This window comes from Bos indicus, chromosome 18 (assembly GCF_029378745.1).
Source record: "Bos indicus isolate NIAB-ARS_2022 breed Sahiwal x Tharparkar chromosome 18, NIAB-ARS_B.indTharparkar_mat_pri_1.0, whole genome shotgun sequence".
In the NCBI taxonomy this organism is placed as follows: domain Eukaryota; kingdom Metazoa; phylum Chordata; class Mammalia; order Artiodactyla; family Bovidae; genus Bos; species Bos indicus.
In genome coordinates, this window is record NC_091777.1 from 62810957 (window position 1) to 62826683 (window position 15727).

A 15727-nucleotide genomic window follows, 5' to 3' on the forward strand; every position below is an offset into this window, starting at 1 on the left:
GGGCTTGGGCTCCTGCCTGGGTCCCTCACTCGTCCTGCCATGAACCCCGGGAGCCACCTCTGCTCCGTACCCCTGGTGCTCCCCGGTATATGTGCGTCTGTATTGGCATCGCTGTCCCCTGGAATCTGTGTCCCCCTCCGGCTCCAGCCCCTGTGCGCTTCTCCGCCTGTCTGCACGTATTCTCCCCATCCCTGCCCACCCCCAGCGCTCTCCCTGTCTCCCCATCTCCATCTCCCTAGGGGCCACATCTTTGTATCTGTCTCCCTGGATATGTTAATAAAACATCACCCGTGAGAATGGCAATGGTTCACATCGACCGAGAGTTGACTGTGACTTTACAGGAGTGAACTCACTGTCTCCTGCGCAGGCGTTTGGGGAGGGTGCCTGGGGTGTCCCCATTTCACAGACAGAGCAACTGAGGCACAGCGAGGTGAAGCCACGTGTCCGAGGTCCCACACCTGCTGGGTGTCTCTCGCCCCTGGTCCCTGTCTCTGCCTCTGGTCCTCTCCCTCCACGTTCCCATGTGTCTCTGGGAGAATGGCCCCCCTCTGTCGGTCCGCATGGCTGACCCCTTGCCTCTCTCGGGACCTCGGCCCCTGGGGGTGGCTGCATCTCTGTCACCCTGCCTGTGTCTCTGTTTGCTGCTGCCCTGCCTCGCCTTTCTCGGACACACCTGTCTCTGTCTCTTTTCCTTTTTGGGAGGAGGGTCTCTCCAAATCTCTCCTGCTATCTTTGTGTTGCTTCCTGGACCTCACCTCTCTCCGCTGGTTTTCTCTGGCTGTCTCTGTCTCTCTGGGGAGATCTCTGTGTATCTCTCTCTGCATCTCAGACGCTCCATCGCTGTCTTGCGGCCCATCTCTGGACCATGTCTGGACCTCCTTGCCTGGGTCTGGGTCTCTGCAGCCCCCTCCCTCTCTGTTCCTAAAAGTGTCTCTGCGCTCGCACCTCCAGCCCCCATCTTCAGCTCCCCGTCTCCCCATCTCTCTGCCAGCCACGGTCCACCCGGGCCCCCCCGCCCTGCAGCCAGGCCCCGTTCTCAACAGAGTGTGTCTGCCCCGGCGGCCGGCCGAGGAGGTGGAGGGAGGGGACGCCAATGACCTCACCAGCCCCTCTCCGACCACCCCCCCCTTTCCCTTTTCAACTTTTCCAACTTTTCCTTCCGTGCCCTCCTCCGAGAGCGGCGGCGGCGTGAGCCCTGCGAGGCAGCCGGCTCCGTCTGAATGGAAAAGGCAGGCAGGGAGGGTGAGTCAGGATGTGTCAGGCCGCCCTCCCCTGCCGCCTGCCCCCCGCCCGCCCGCCTCGGCCCCCTATATAACCCCCCAGGCGTGCACACTCCCTCACTGCCGCGGCCCTCTCTGCTCACACGCACATGCCTCCCCTCCCCAGGCCGAGGCCCAGCTGACCCCCAGGGCTCCCACGGCAGCGGACAGGGAAGGGTTAAAGGCCCCCAGCCCCCTGCCCCCTGCCCTGGGGAATCCCTGCCCTGTGGGGACATGAACAGTAAGTTGGTTCAAGTTCCTGGAGCGGGGAGTTGGGGGGGGTGGACGGGGAGGGACAGCGGAGGGAGGGACCGTCGCTGGAAGGGTGGGGAGCAGACAGAGCGCCGGAGGAGCGCGAGGCAGCGATGGGGAGGCGGGGACGCAGCGAGCAGGGCCTTCGGGGCGCGCAGGGGGCCTGGGCAAGGGACGGGCAGCGGGAGGGGTGCGAGGCCGGGTCAGGGACGCGAAGACCCCGACGGGACAGCGCCAGGCGAAGAGACAGAGATGCGAGGCCCACGGACAGACAGACAAACGCCAGGGGCTGAGCCCGAAGGGCCCGGGACCCCCGGGGCGTCAGAGGGCCCCGGACACCCGGGGACACCAACCGTCAGGCTCCAGGAGAGAAACTGAGGCAGAGGGCCCCAGGAGGTCAGAGCGGACCCCCCACCCCTCACCGCACCCAGCCAAGGGGAGGAGAGAGGGAGACGAAGGGGCGCAGACAGAAACAGGAGAGCCAGACGAACGCGGACAGACCGACGGACCGCGGGCAGGGAGGGCCCGGGGGGCGGACCGGGGGCGTGCCGCTGGAGCGGAGCGGCCCGAGGGGCGCTGATTGGCCGGCAGGCGGGGTGGGCGGGGTGGGGGGGGATGGGAGGCGGCGGCCCTGGGCCCCCGCGCACCTAGTCCCGGCGCCCTCTCCGCCCGCCGCGTGCGCGCTCCGCGCGCCCGCCTCCCCGCCGCCCGCCGCCCAGGTGCGCCGCGGGGCATCCCCGACTCTGCGGCCCGCTCAGGTCGGCCCCCGCGGGGGCTCCTCCGGCGTCTCCATCTCCCCCGGGTCTCTTTCCCCTGCTCTCGGTCCGGCTCGGGCTCCCGAGCCCCGTGAGGGGGGCAGGTCCTGGCCTGTGCGTCTCCCCCGACCGTGCCCCGCCCCGGGGCCCGGATTCCGGCGTCCGGGGGCGGACGGGAGACGCCCGGCCCGTCTACCCGCCCCGGGGCCGCGTCTGCTCCGACGGGCGGGGCAGCCCGAGCCGGGGAGGGAGAGGGAAACCCGCCCAGGCCCTGCGCCGAGCCCTGGGTGCTCCGCCCGGGGACCTAGGACCCGCACTCCAGCCCCTCCTCCCTCAGACCCCCGGTCGGGGCTGAGCCGCTGCCCTCTCCCCGGACCTCTCCACCTCCCCAGGTGTTTGCTGCCTGGTCCTGGCCGCCCTGAGCCTGTGGCCCGATAGAGCTGCTGCCCCGGGGCCGCCGCCCGCCCCGCCGCGGGCCTCCCCGGACCCTCGCGCTGAGCTGGACAGCGCCGTCCTCCTGACCCGCTCCCTCCTGGCGGACACTCGGCAGCTGGCCGCACAGCTGGTAGGACAGCCTGCAGGGGACGGGCAGGGGCCAGGACCGAGACCCGGAGGGCTTCTGGGCTACCAGGGTGGCCGAGACAGGGGGGGAAAGGGGGTCAGGGGCGTGTGGTGGGGGAGGAAGGACCCCCTGGAGCTGGTCTGGGTCCCTCTCACGGCCTTTTTTCCCCCCAAGAGAGACAAATTCCCAGCTGACGGAGACCACAGCCTGGATTCGCTCCCCACCTTGGCCATGAGTGCGGGGGCGCTGGGAGCGCTGCAGGTAAGGGCGGGAGTGGGCCAGTGAAGCGGGTGCAGGGGGTTGGGGGCTGGTGTGGGCGCTTGCCAGGCGCTCCTTGACGCCCCCCCCCCCCCGCCCCCCGCCGGGCCCCCAGCTCCCGGGAGTGTTGACACGGCTGCGGGCAGACCTGTTCTCCTACCTGAGGCATGTGCAGTGGCTGCGACGTTCAGGAGGCCCTTCCCTGCGGACCCTGGAGCCCGAGCTGGGCACCCTGCAGGCCCGGCTGGACCGGCTGCTGCGCCGGCTGCAGCTCCTGGTACGATGACCTGGCCCTGAGCCCCCGGACTCTAGGCCCACTCTGAGACCCTCTCTCTGTGTCCCTGAGGCCCTGGACTCCAGGGCACTCTGAGACCCTCTCTCTGTCCCCGAGGCCCCAGACTCCAGGCCCACTCTGAGACCCTCCCCCTGTCCCTGAGGCCCCAGACTCCAGGCCCACTCTGAGACCCTCCCTCTGTGTCCCTGAGCCCCTGGACTCCGAAGTCCTGCCTGGAAACTCTAAACTCTCACCTGGAGACTCAGACCCCATGATCTTGTGACTCCGAGTCTCCCACTCTGAAGTCGTAAGATTTGAGAGTCCAAACCCTCATCCCAAGACCTGGAGACCTTGGCCCCAAGACAGGAAGATTCCAGACCCCAAGCCCAGGGAATTCTGAACCTCCAGACCCTGAGACCCGCCCCCCCACCCCCACACACACACACCCTGCCCCTGAGATCCTGACACCTTAAGACCCTAGATCCTATAAGGATGATCTCTGACTCAAAACCAGCCTGGAGACCCTCCTCTGCAAGCCCCAGACCCCAAGGACCTAGATCCTGAGGTCTCCAACAAGAAGACCGCAGACCTTGAGCCCTGAGTCCCCAAGAGCTCAGACCTAGGTTGTGACCCCTTAAGACCCCAAGACCCTGCCTTTCTAAACCCCAGACCCAAGACCCTGAGGTGGTAAGACTTCAGTCCTCAGTTCCTGGACATGAGCCCAAAGGCCCTGGAACTCAGACTCCGATTCTCAGCTCTGAGACCCCAGACTGGAGGCCCCAGCCCTCATCCATGAGTGTCTGAGCTTGATCCCAGAGACCTCACATCTAAGACCTCAGCCCCAGGATCCCAGCCCTGACCTTACAGACCCACCCCAGCCCCCTGAACTTGACTCTGGAACCCCATCCTCACACTTCTGAACTCAGCATCCTGCAGGACTCTCTCCCTTGACACCCCAGCTTCCAGCCCCGAGACGCTGTAGAAAGAGGCCCCCTGGCCCTTCTCCAACCCTGGTTCAGCACAGGCCTCAAACGCCTCCCCCTACTTGGACACCCTGCTGCACCCCTGGCCTGACGCTAGCCCTCTGTTCTCTCCTGGCAGATGTCCCGCCTGGCCCTGCCCCAGGTACCCCCAGACCCTCCGGCACCCCCCCTGGCACCCCCAGCCTCAGCCTGGGGGGGCATCCGGGCGGCCCATGCCATCCTGGGGGGGCTGCAGCTGACGCTCGACTGGGCCGTGCGGGGCCTGCTGCTGCTGAAGACTCGGCTGTGACCCTCCGCCCAGAGCCACCAGCGCCATTCAAAGCCAGATCTTATTTATTTATTTATTTTGGGATGGAGTTGCGGCGGTCAGAGGATTTCCATCCCCCTACTCCATTCTCTCCTAGTTAGAGACGATCCCTCCAGGATCCGTCCCGGAGACCTGGGCAGAGGGGCATCTGTGCCTTATTTATACTTATTTATTTAACAGGGGTGGTGGGAGGCAAGTGGACTCCAGGGTCCATGAGGAGGAGGGAACTTGGCCCCCAGATTCATGGGTCTCTAATAAGTCTGGCCACAGGGTCTCCCTGACCCCCACCCCTCTGGGCCTGGGCAGGAGCATATTATTATTTATTAAACTATTAACTTTTTGTGTTGGGGTGGGCAGGGAGGGGGAAAGGAGGTCTGGGTTTTTGTACAAAAATGTGAGAAACCTTTGTGAGATGGAGAAGGGGGAATTAAATTCGTCATACACATCCACTTAGAGATGATTTCTCTGGGGGCTGGGGGCTCGATGCTGGGATACCTGGGGGGGGGGACCATCTACTCTCTGGGTCACCCCCAGAGACCATGAGTTCTTGGTGCTGCTTCTGAGCCTTACCTGGTGGCCAGCACTTCATAGGCACTCAATAAATACTTAATGAAAGATTCTAGAAGTTTACTAGTACAGGGCAAAGTTGCAAGTTCAAGGCTGTCCTTTATGGCAGTGTTTACAACAGCAAATTGAAAACAGACTAGGTGCCCAACAGTAGGGGATGGTTATATAAATTATAGTGCCTATCTATGTGACAGAACATGGCAGCCATGAAGAGAGATGTTAACAGAGCCTGCCTTTGGCATAGGAGGAGCAGGCTACAAACCACTGTGATCCCCGTTGTGTGTGTTTACACATGTAGGTATGTAGATAGGGATAGATATATGGATTATTTTAAAACCCTAGAAGGAAATACACCAAAATGTTGGCAATGGCCAGCTCAGGTAGAAGGTGGGGGTGGGGTTGCTGGTGACTTTTATTATTTGTGCTTCTCTGTATTTTCCAGAATTTTTATTACAATGACCACGTATTTTGCAAAACACTATATTTAGAATGACAGAGTAGCAGCACCCACCCTCCCCAAAAGACCTCAGAAAGGGACAAGAATGACTATTCACTGCAGGCCTTCTCTGGGCCAGGCCCTAAGTGTGGGGTTTTATTTACAAGATTCCCTGCACTCCCCAGTACCCACCCCCCTCATTTTACAGAGGAGGGAACAGGCCACACAGCTAGGGAGAGTCAGTTTGACTCTGCCCAGTCTGGCTCATTCCAAACCTGATGTGGGAACATACAGCACTGGGCCGTTACAAGTTCGTTGTAACAATGTACGGCAACCACTACCACAGACACAAGTTAGATACAGGGAAACTGAGGCCCCTGGCAGCATGGACCCTCCCCCGGGTCTGGCAAAGGGTCATTGGCAAGTGGGGACTGTAACTGAAGCCTCCCCCTCTTTAAGAGTCAGAAACCCTTGGATTTAATTATCCGTTTACAGCCTCCCAGAGGGACCCTCCCAGGGCCCTGGGTTGTCTAGTTTAGGTCTGCAGGGGGTATTCTGATTCACCCACCCCAGCCCTTGAGACTCCGGGGCAGGGTCCCAGGAGGAGGAGAAGGGAGCCCACTGTCCCTGGGGAGTTCCCAGGGAGCGCCGCACCTGTGGTCCATGAGGTCACAAAGCCCCAGGAAGGCTCCTCCCCACGCCGGCGCGGACCACCCCTGGAGGGCCATGCCCGAGCCCTGGGGAAGCTCCACCCGCTGGAGCAGCTGAAGTCCGAGGGGCTGGGCCCGGTGGGCTGGGACGGGGGCCGGGGCAGCCAGGCGTCGGGGTGCCGGGTCCCTGCCTCCGCGCCCTCGGGTGACCCGTCCTTTCTGCAGCGGCCATGAACCGGCTCCGGAACCTGAGGCGTCCGGAGCCGCTCCGGGGCCCCCCGCAGTGGGTCCCCACTCTGGGCGAGCTGCAGAAGACCCTCCAGCAGGGGGAGCACTTGCCCCTCCGCCCGCTGCCCATGTTCGAGAGTAACTTCGTCCAGGTCCCCGGCTCTCTGCGCCCCGCGGGCGGAAGAGGGACAGGAGGGGCGGGAGACCCCCCGACCCGGGCTGGGGGATTCGGCGGGGAAGAGGCAGCTGGGAGGCTTGACGCGGGTGGGAGGCTCGCTGTGGGGGAGCCAGAGGAGCGTAAGAGACCCGAGTGGTCCCAGCCTCTCTCCCTGGACCCCCCAGGTAACCAATCGAGGGGCCCCGGTGTACGTGCACCACAGGACCAACCGAGTGACCATGGGCGTGGCCGCCTCCCTGCCAGGCTTGGTACTGCCGGACATGCTGCTGATGGCGCAGCCCCCCGAGGACAGGGAGTGCTCCAACCTCGTCCTCACCAGGTGCCTCCATCCGCGCCCGCGTGCCCCGCCCCGGGGGCGCGCTCTATCTCCGCCGGCCCCCCGCGCCCCCCGGCGCGTGCTCCACCGCCGCCGTCTCCCCCTCCCAGGATGATCCCGCTGGACCTGGCCCACCTCTACGTCCACGACCTGTCCGCCTGGCGCCTGAAGCTGCGCCTGGTCACAGGCCGCTACTACTACCTAGAGCTGGACGCCCCCGACAGCGAGGTCGGCTTCCTGTTCGACCGCTGGATGCGCCTGATCAGCCAGCTCCAGCAGCCCGCCACTTCCTGGGCCCCCAGGACCCTGCACACGCCCCCCACGGGCCTCTCCCACCTAGGGCCTCCTGCCTCCACCTGGCGCCTCCAGGTGCGGCCCTGACCCCCACGGACCCCTGGGGGCAGCCATGGTTCTAGATTCCAGAGCGAGTCAGGAGCAAAAGCCATGAAAGTATAGGAGCCCTGGGAAGGGGGCTGGGAGTCTGGACCCCCGGGTCTGAGGGGGGAGGAGCTGGGGGGTCTGGACTGGGGAGGTGGTGGAGATGTGGACACCAGGAGGAGACCCCTTCCTGACTGCCTCCCCTCCCCTTCCACAGGTCCCGTCCCACCGCAGACATTCAGGTGAGCTGGCTGGAGGGTCCACTGGGCCCACCCCCCAGTCTCAGCTCCTCCACTAGGCGTGGATGGAGCCCCAGCAGTCCCTCTCTTCCCCTCTGTCCCCTGGCTGAGTGCCCCCAAGAGTCTCCTCGGGGCCTCCGCCCATCATCCCTGGGTCATTGACCTGATGGGTCCGTCTCTTTCTAGTCACGACTGCCGAGCCCACCTTTCCTTACAAGATTCTGACAGCTCAGAGACAGAAGGCCAAGGTGAGTGGGCCGCTGGGCCTGGGGAGGCGGGGGATGGGGGAGAGCAGGGTGGGGCGTGAGGGGTTGAGGGGCTGCACCTGCTGACCACCCCTGCACACACACACCGCCAGACCCTCAAGCGCAAATTCAAGTCTCAGGCTGTGGGCGACTCTCTGCCTCTCGTGTGGTCCCAGCTGCAGCACGTGGACGCCAGGAAGAAATCCACAGAAAAGAAGTAGGCTCAGGGCCTTGTTGCCCAGCAGGGCAAGGGGGCCGGGGGGTGGGTCTCGGTGCAGAAGCTGCCAGACTCACACCACATTTCCCCTGCAGGCCCCAATCCGACCTCCCCTCTGGCAGACTGAAGACTGAAATCCAAGTTTCTGGTGAGCACACACCCCCCTCCATGAATGGACCCCCAAAATTCTGACCCTTCTGCGGAGGGCTCAGACTGTTCTCTCCCTGCATCCCCTCCCCCTAACCCCCAGAGAAGCCCAGCATCACCATTCGGACCATCTTCAGCATCATTTCCAACACACCGGACCACATGGAGTCTTCTCCCAAGGCAGTTGTATACCCAGGGCTGGGGCAACGCTTGAGACAGAGCAGGAGGGGCGGGGGGCCTGGACCCCAGGGTCTGAGGGAGGAGGGGCTGGGGGCCTGGACCCCCAGGTCTGAGGAGGAGGGCGGGGGGCCTGCACCCCCGAGTCTGAGGGAGGAGGGGCCAGGGACCTGGACCCCGGGGTCTGAGGGCGGAGGGGCCGCAGCCGGAGTCTGGGCGTCTCCAGCGGCCTGACCGTCTCCAGCGGCCTGACCACCACTCCCCTTGCGTCCCCCACCCACAGGGTTGCTCTGACTCTGAGGGTGGCGCATGCCTGGCAGGCTTACTGGAGACCCCTTTACACTGTATCTCGGAGGACAGCCCTGAAATGCCCCTGCTGGGCACCTGTGACGACCTGGATATGTGTGCATGGCAGCAGCACGTGGACAACCTGATGGACCCTGAGACCAGCACCATGTCCAGCTGCTCCATCCACCCAGCTGCCTACACTCCCAACTTCCCCAGTTTCAACAAGAAGGCCAGGCCTCTGCCACCCAACTGGAAGCCCCTAGCTGTGCCCACTGCCCCTCATAAGGCTCCATTCATCCTTGACCAGTCCAAGAGGGTCTCAGCCATGCCTGCTGCATTGCAGATGTCCACTGCACCCGGCCCCTCCCAGAAAGCCACAGCTTATCCTCCTGTTCCCCAAAAGGCCCCATTTCAGAAGCCCCCTCATGTACCAACCGTTCCCCAAAAGGCCCCAGCCATGCCTGGCCCATCTCAGAAACCCCGTCATGCACCAGCCATCCCCCAGAAGCCCCCAGTCATGGCTGTGCCATCTCAGAGGGCCCCAGGAACACTTGGTGTTTCCCCAAAGGCTGTTTCCCACCCTGCTCCCAACAGGAAATCTGTGTTCCTACCTGCCCCATCCCAGAAGGGTCTGACCTCACCCACCCAACACCGCATGACACTGGGCCCTGACAGTGTCAGCGTCGTGCCCTCCAGAAGCCACAGAGGGGATGTGCTTGAGAAGAGGAAGCCTGAAGAGAAGCCAGAGCCGGTGAAGTTGATGGGCACCAAGGAGAAGAATGTGGTAGAGACGAGAACTCAGAAAACAACCGTGGAGGTGCCTTTCACAACCACCGAGAAGAAGTCAGAGGAAGTCCTGATCCGCAGGGCCCAGGAGATCGCCGTGGACGGCTTGAAGGGCAAGGGAAAGCTAGAAGACAGGGTCCACATGATGAAGGAGGAGATTGATCTGGACATGCCAGGCTTCAAATCCAAGGAGGTGGGGCAGCAGAAGAAGTGGGTCAAGACCAAGAAACTGGCCATCCAACAAGCCCCTCAGGAGCAGACCAGGCCCTTCTCCGTGGAAGGGCTCACCCTTGCCAAGCTGATGATTATCGCTGGCTCCAAGGACCCCACCTTGAGGTCGGCTCTGGTCAACCTGCCATCCTGGCTTTCAACTTCACAGGGGTGTGACTTGTCCATGATGGGCAGAGTACCCCTTGGCCCCACCCATTTGTCCATGCTGGAGGAGACGCTGGTGGGGGTCAGGGAGCAGCCGCAGTTGGGGGTGAGGGTGGAGGAGATGCCCCAGGACTCAAAGGGACCTTCCAACGTGTCCTCTCGCCCCAGGCGTGCGGCCAGCAGCCCCAAGATGAATGTTGCCTCTCAGACTCCTATCCCTCTGCCCTCCACGAGGTGGGAGGACATACCTGAGTCGCCCACCTCACTGACCCCCATCTCAAAGATGGAGGCCAGGGTCTCCCAGCAGCCCAGGAGAGTGTCTCAAGAGCCTGAGAGGGGACCAGACCAGGGCCCTGTGGCCACAGTGGGGTCAAACCTGGAGATCCTCCTGCCCACCCTCTTGGAAATTGAGAGTATGAAGGATGAGGCCTCCAAGGTGGAGAAGATAAAGAAGGAGCTGGGCGCCTTCGCTCCTTCACCCAGGTATTTGGCGGTAGCCATGATCCTGTCTACCTGGTGTCCACGAGGAGGCAGGGGGCTCACTCCCTCTTTCCTTTACTTCCCTCTGGGCTCTCAGCGTAGAGTGAGCATCAACCAGGTGCCAGGCATCATTCTATGCACTAGGGACATGGCACTGAGCAATTCGGGGAGGGGGTTGCTCCTGGAATCTTTGGGGTGGAGCCCAGGGATACCCCTCAACATCCCACAGTGTAAGGGATGGTGCCCCACAAAATCACAGTAGTGCTGAGGTTGGCAACTCTGACAACAGAATCCACATCAATTGTATCATATGTTAGAAGGCAGGAGGGACTCTGGGCACATCGCAGGGTAGGGAGAGTTAGGCGTGGGGGTAGGCAGGTTCCAGTACCAGGTTGAGTTGGTCCAGGAGGGCCTCAATGAGCTGGTGTCATCTGTGTGAAGATCTCAAGGAGGGAGGTGAGGAAGCTGTGCGGACATCTGGGGAAATCCGTTCCCTTCAGAAAGAACAGCCCTGAGGCAGGAGAGTATGTGATGTGCCGTGCCGACGCGGAGCTCTGGGACGTCCCGCTGTGGGAATCACGGTCATGTGGGGCCTTGCAGGCCACCTGAAGTGGTGTGGGTTTGCTGCTGAGTGGCCCTGGAGGGTTTTGAGCAGGACGGCTGGAACTTACGTATATTAGAAAGGACGCTCTCTGGCTGAAGGAGAGGTGGAGGGGGACGGGTGGATGCTGGGAGAGGAGTGGGACAGGCCGTTGCCATGGTGACCGAGGCACAGGGTGATGGTGGCTTGGACCAGAGGGGTGGGGATGGGAGTACGGAGGAGTAGGGCTCTGCAGATGCTCTGATGGTTGAGCCCACGGGCCAGCTCATGGGCTGTGCGTGTTTGCTACGGCACCAAGGGTGACCTTGAGGTTTGAGATCTGGGACACCAGGAAGGTGCGGCAGCAGAGGCTGTGGGTGGAGCAGGTGTCAGGGAGAAGACTGGGAATTCCGTCCTGGACATCTCGCCTCTGAGATGTCAGGTAAGGACGTGGGGTAAGCTGCTGGACACAAGTCTAGAATGATGTGGGGACTCACCCGCACGTGGACAGCTTCCGCAAGCTATGAGCCTGGAAGGTCACCAGCGAGCGAGGGCAGGCGGAGACAGGGTCCACAGTGTTTAGGGAAAGGGGAAACATGGTCAGAGAGGGTGAGCACGGAAAAGCCTCCTGAACCCACTAAGTGAAGAAAACGACCAGGAACATCATGGGAGTAGCCGTGTCGAATGCTGCAAGCAGATGAAGGAAGATGGGAGGAGACAGAACCTCTGGATTTAACAGCAAGGAGGGGAAGAGGGAGGACTTGAATGGGGTAGGCTCAGGCGAGCACGGGGCAGGATCACCGAGCTGCAACTCTTGAAAACGTGGCTGAGTGAAAGAAGCCAGACACAAGGCCACGTTGTGTACGATGTGGTTTGCACGAAACGTCCAGATGAGGTAAATCCCAAGAGACAGGAAACAGATTGGTGGCTGCCTGCCGGGAGCTGCAAAGGGTGGGGAGCAACTGCCTCAAGGATGTGAGGTTTCCTTCTGGGGTGATGAAAACGTCCTGGGAACTATGTGGTTGCACAACATTATGAGTGCAATTTAATGCCACTGAGTTGCACACTTTCAAATCATTACAGTGGTAATTTTTGCAGGGTGTGTATTTCCCCAGTCGTTACACACACACACACACACACACACACGTAAAGAGGGGAATGGGAGAGGAGGCGTTCACTAGCTCTTTCCAAGGAATTCCCTGGAAGGGAAGGAGGAACCTGAAGAGGAAGCTGGTTTAGGATGTGGGACATGAGAGGACTTCTTGAGAGAAAGGAGATGTTAGTGCATTTGGATGCTGGGGTGAAGGACCCAGAGTCAGGCTTGATACAGAGGAGGCAGGAGGGAGGGAAATCTAGGAGGGACCTTGGAGGAAACATGGGTTCCAGGTCAGGCTTGCCGGGCCCTGGAGCAGGAACGCCCCCCATCGACACTACTCTCTCCCCGCGGGTCCCCCAAGCTCTCTCTAGCTTGCTTTCTCTCTCTCTCTCTCCAGCAGGCCGCACTCGCAGCAATCTCAATAGTGGGATGCGACGGACTCGACTTCAGTCACCAGTGTCCAGAGGAGCCTAGCGGGGCCAGGTAGCCCCTGAGCCCTGTAGGTCCGCCTGACGCCTGACACGTGGCCTTGGCGTCCAAGAGCCCGGCCCTTACCCTGGCTCTTTCCTCTTCCTCACAGGCCCCCAGGTGCTGTGCACCTCTACTGTAAGAAGCAGGTTGCTAAAAAGGCCGGGCGGGGGCGGGGTGCTTCTTGTCGGGTAGAGACCAGAGCTATCTATACGTTTATATAGGGGACGGGGCGGGGGGCGGGAGCCGAGGCCCGGGAGAGCCCGCATGGTGCCCCAGCTTCGCGGAGATTAAAAGCCGGAGTCTGAGACTCGGCCTGAGTGAGTAGCGACTGCTGCCTGTGTGCGCGCGTCGGCCCCAGAAGGGGCGGCGGGCGGCGGAGGGGGGGTCGTTCACAACAACCCTAGCTTGGCGTCCCGCAACGTTTCCTGCAGCGCAGCGGATCCCATTGGCTGGGGCTCCCGGGGGCCCAGCCAATCGGGCCCGAGGGGTAGTGCTTCCTGGGCTGGGACCCTCCAGACTCTACAGCAAGGGCCACCCCCGACGGAGCCACAGGCACAGCTGACCCAGCGACCCGCCGACGGTCTGCTGAGCGCCGGACAGGTGGGGACGGGGGCTGGGCTTCGGGGCGAGCGTTAGGAGCCGGGGGAAGCGAGGGTCACGGGTCGGCCCCACGGAGCCCACCCCTCCCCGCAGCGCCGCCTTCGCCGATGCTGGGTGCTGAGTGCCCAAAGCCCTGCAAGGGGAAATGGCCAACGCCGCCTTTCGACCCGCGCTTCCCCAACCAGAACCAGACCCGCAACTGCTACCAGAACTTCCTGGGTAAGACCTCGTGGGCCAGGTCAGGGGCGGTGGGTGAGAGAAGGTGCGAGGCGGGGAGGGGCGCGCCCCGCACTGGGACGCGGAGACCGTTGAGGTGGAGAGAAAGCCGGCGACGGCCGGAGGGGCGGGGCCTCTTTGAAGAGGCGTGGCCTTATTTAAAAGGGGCGGGATCGTTCCGTGCAGGGGCGGGGCGAGGGAGGAGCGGGTCAGGTTGGGGTAGAAGGGGGAGCCGGCGACGGCCGGAGGGGCGGGGGCCTACCGGTGATGGGTGGGGCCTATTTTAAAGGGGCGGCTCGTTTCGTGGGGGGGCGGGGCGAGGGAGGAGCGGGTCCTCCAGGTTGGGCTGGGACTGAATCGGAAGGGGCGGGGCCTACCAGGTAGGGGCGGGGCCTCATTTAAAGGGGGCGGGATCGTCCCGTGGAAGGGCGGATCGAGGGAGGAGCAGAGCCTTGCCTGGAAGAGGAAAGTCCGAGTCGTGGAAGGGGCGGGATTATGGGAGGTGGGCGGGGCCTTGGAGGGTGGAGCGGGGCCCTCCAGGTTGGGCAGGGATTGAATCTCAGAAGGGGCGGGGCCTATCCTGGAGGCGTGAGACAGGGTCCTGGAAGGGAGGGAAGAGAGGATAGGCGGGGTCTTGCGGGGAGGAGGCGGGGCTGGCCCTCTCGGAGGGCGTGGTTACGGGGGGCGGGGAGAGTGCAGGCCTGGCGGGAGGGCGGGGCCTCCCGTGGGGGCGGGACTACCCACCTGCTCGCCCCGCCCCGCCCCCGTCGCAGACTACCATCGCTGCATCAAGACCATGAACCGCCGCGGAAAGAGCACACAGCCCTGCGAGTACTACTTCCGCGTGTACCACTCGCTGTGCCCCATCAGCTGGGTGAGCGGACAGAGGGCCGCACGGACGGGCCGGGCGAGGGTGGATGGGTCGGCTGAGTTAGGACGGCGCTCACTCCCCTCTTCCCCACCCCCAGGTGCAGCGCTGGAAAGAGCAGATCAAGGACGGGACTTTCGCTGGGAAAATCTAACGGTCTGAACGTGGCTTCTCCTCCGAAGAATCAGCCCCAGTGACATTCCCCGCCCCATCCTCTCGTCTCCCGGAAAATGGGCCCCACCGCCCCAAATCTCACCCCGCTCCGCCCCGTCTTTAAGCCTCAAATAAAGTTGTGTTACTGTTGGTATTAATGTCTTGTCGGTAAGGCAGGGGAGCATCGGGAGGCCCTTCCTGTACCCTGCCGCTGACACTACTGGTTCCAGTCGTGGGAGGGGTGAGGGAGCCCCTCCTGTCCCCTTCCCAGCTCCCCCGCCACCCCCCCAACCCTGCTCCAGCAGGGTCTGCCTTGGCTCTCTGAGTCCCAGCACTCCAGGGTCCTCCTGCCTCTCAGTCCCCCACTTGTTACTCAAGTCCCTCAGGGTCCTCTTCCCTTCCTGGGCCACCAGTCCCACCCCTCCATCCCATCTCAGGTACAGAAGAGCAATGTTTATACCACCCAGCACTGACCCTGTCTCTCCCTCCCTGCTCCAGACCATTCCTGGCTCTCCACCTTTCCCTTGCCCCCAATCCCCTTTGACTCCCCTCCCCTCCCGTCCTGGAACCCATCACTTGAGCTTCTCCCAACAGGGTGCGCCGCCTGGTCCCCTCGGTCTTTTCAGCACCTGTCCATGGCCAGGAGCAGCCTTCTCTGCTTAAACACATGTCACTTCAGTTTCTCCTGCCAACCCCTCCCTGTGAGCTCCTCCAAGACACTCGGAGCTCCAGACTGAATTATTCTTTGCCCCAACCCCACTCCGTCTCTGAGCCTGCCCTCAGCCAAGCTCAGGCACAACAATGGTGAGGTTCATCCTGATTCCAGATGCCTCTCAAAATGCCACCTCTCCGGCCACCTCCACCGCCACCACCATTGCCCTGAGCCAGGCTGAGTGACCCTGGACAGAACCTGGAGCCTGGGGCTTCTAGCCGGGTCCTGCCCTAGATGGACATGGGAGTGGGGGTGGGGTGGATTTGACTGTTTCCTCTTGAAGCTGTCAGCCTCTTGGGGCAGCCCAGACCCCCAGACTCTGCCTGCAGTGATCTCACAGGGCCCCCATTCAACCCCAGGGTTCAGAGGTAGCTATTACTAATCACGTGATGACTTCCTGGAGCCCCCCCTCCCCGCCAAAAGCCTCCTGACCTGCATCACCTCAGTTTCTCCAGCTGTGCAGAGAGATGGTGCAAACCCCATTATCAGGAGAGGTGGGACGACGGGAGGGGCTGGGTGAGCTGGGGGGAGAACAGCTGCCTCCACTCCCCCCCCACCCCTCTACACTGCCCTCATCGCCCCCCTCCCCAGGGCACACTCCAACGTGCCATTTCCCACGATTGGCCTCAGGCTCCCGCTCTCAGACCACAACTTGCAAGGCACCCGGGCAAATG

At 62.7% G+C, this 15727-nt stretch overlaps 3 protein-coding genes across 4 annotated transcripts; all 3 read left to right on the forward strand.

The window, feature by feature from the left end:
* Window positions 1-1352: 1352 nt before the first annotated feature.
* IL11 (interleukin 11) lies at window positions 1353-5095 on the forward strand. The gene is made up of 5 exons (XM_070771732.1): window positions 1353-1500; window positions 2659-2831; window positions 3003-3089; window positions 3202-3363; window positions 4462-5095. The coding sequence occupies exons 1-5, from the start codon at window positions 1494-1496 to the stop codon at window positions 4630-4632; spliced, it is 600 nt and encodes a 199-aa protein (XP_070627833.1). The 5' UTR covers window positions 1353-1493; the 3' UTR covers window positions 4633-5095.
* Window positions 5096-6212: 1117 nt separating this feature from the next.
* Window positions 6213-12681, forward strand: GARIN5B (golgi associated RAB2 interactor family member 5B). The gene is made up of 10 exons (XM_070771736.1): window positions 6213-6683; window positions 6874-7028; window positions 7136-7394; window positions 7621-7645; window positions 7829-7890; window positions 8001-8104; window positions 8200-8252; window positions 8355-8431; window positions 8712-10360; window positions 12431-12681. The coding sequence occupies exons 1-10, from the start codon at window positions 6534-6536 to the stop codon at window positions 12456-12458; spliced, it is 2562 nt and encodes an 853-aa protein (XP_070627837.1). The 5' UTR covers window positions 6213-6533; the 3' UTR covers window positions 12459-12681.
* Window positions 12682-12907: 226 nt separating this feature from the next.
* On the forward strand, window positions 12908-14495 carry COX6B2 (cytochrome c oxidase subunit 6B2). Of its 2 annotated transcripts, XM_070772455.1 has the most exons (4): window positions 12908-13104; window positions 13198-13323; window positions 14094-14194; window positions 14289-14495. In XM_070772455.1, the coding sequence occupies exons 2-4, from the start codon at window positions 13212-13214 to the stop codon at window positions 14340-14342; spliced, it is 267 nt and encodes an 88-aa protein (XP_070628556.1). In that variant the 5' UTR covers window positions 12908-13104; window positions 13198-13211; the 3' UTR covers window positions 14343-14495. The 2 variants fall into 2 exon arrangements, with proteins under 2 accessions (XP_070628556.1, XP_019834279.1); XM_019978720.2 differs by having other exon boundaries at window positions 12909-13323.
* Window positions 14496-15727: the final 1232 nt, after the last annotated feature.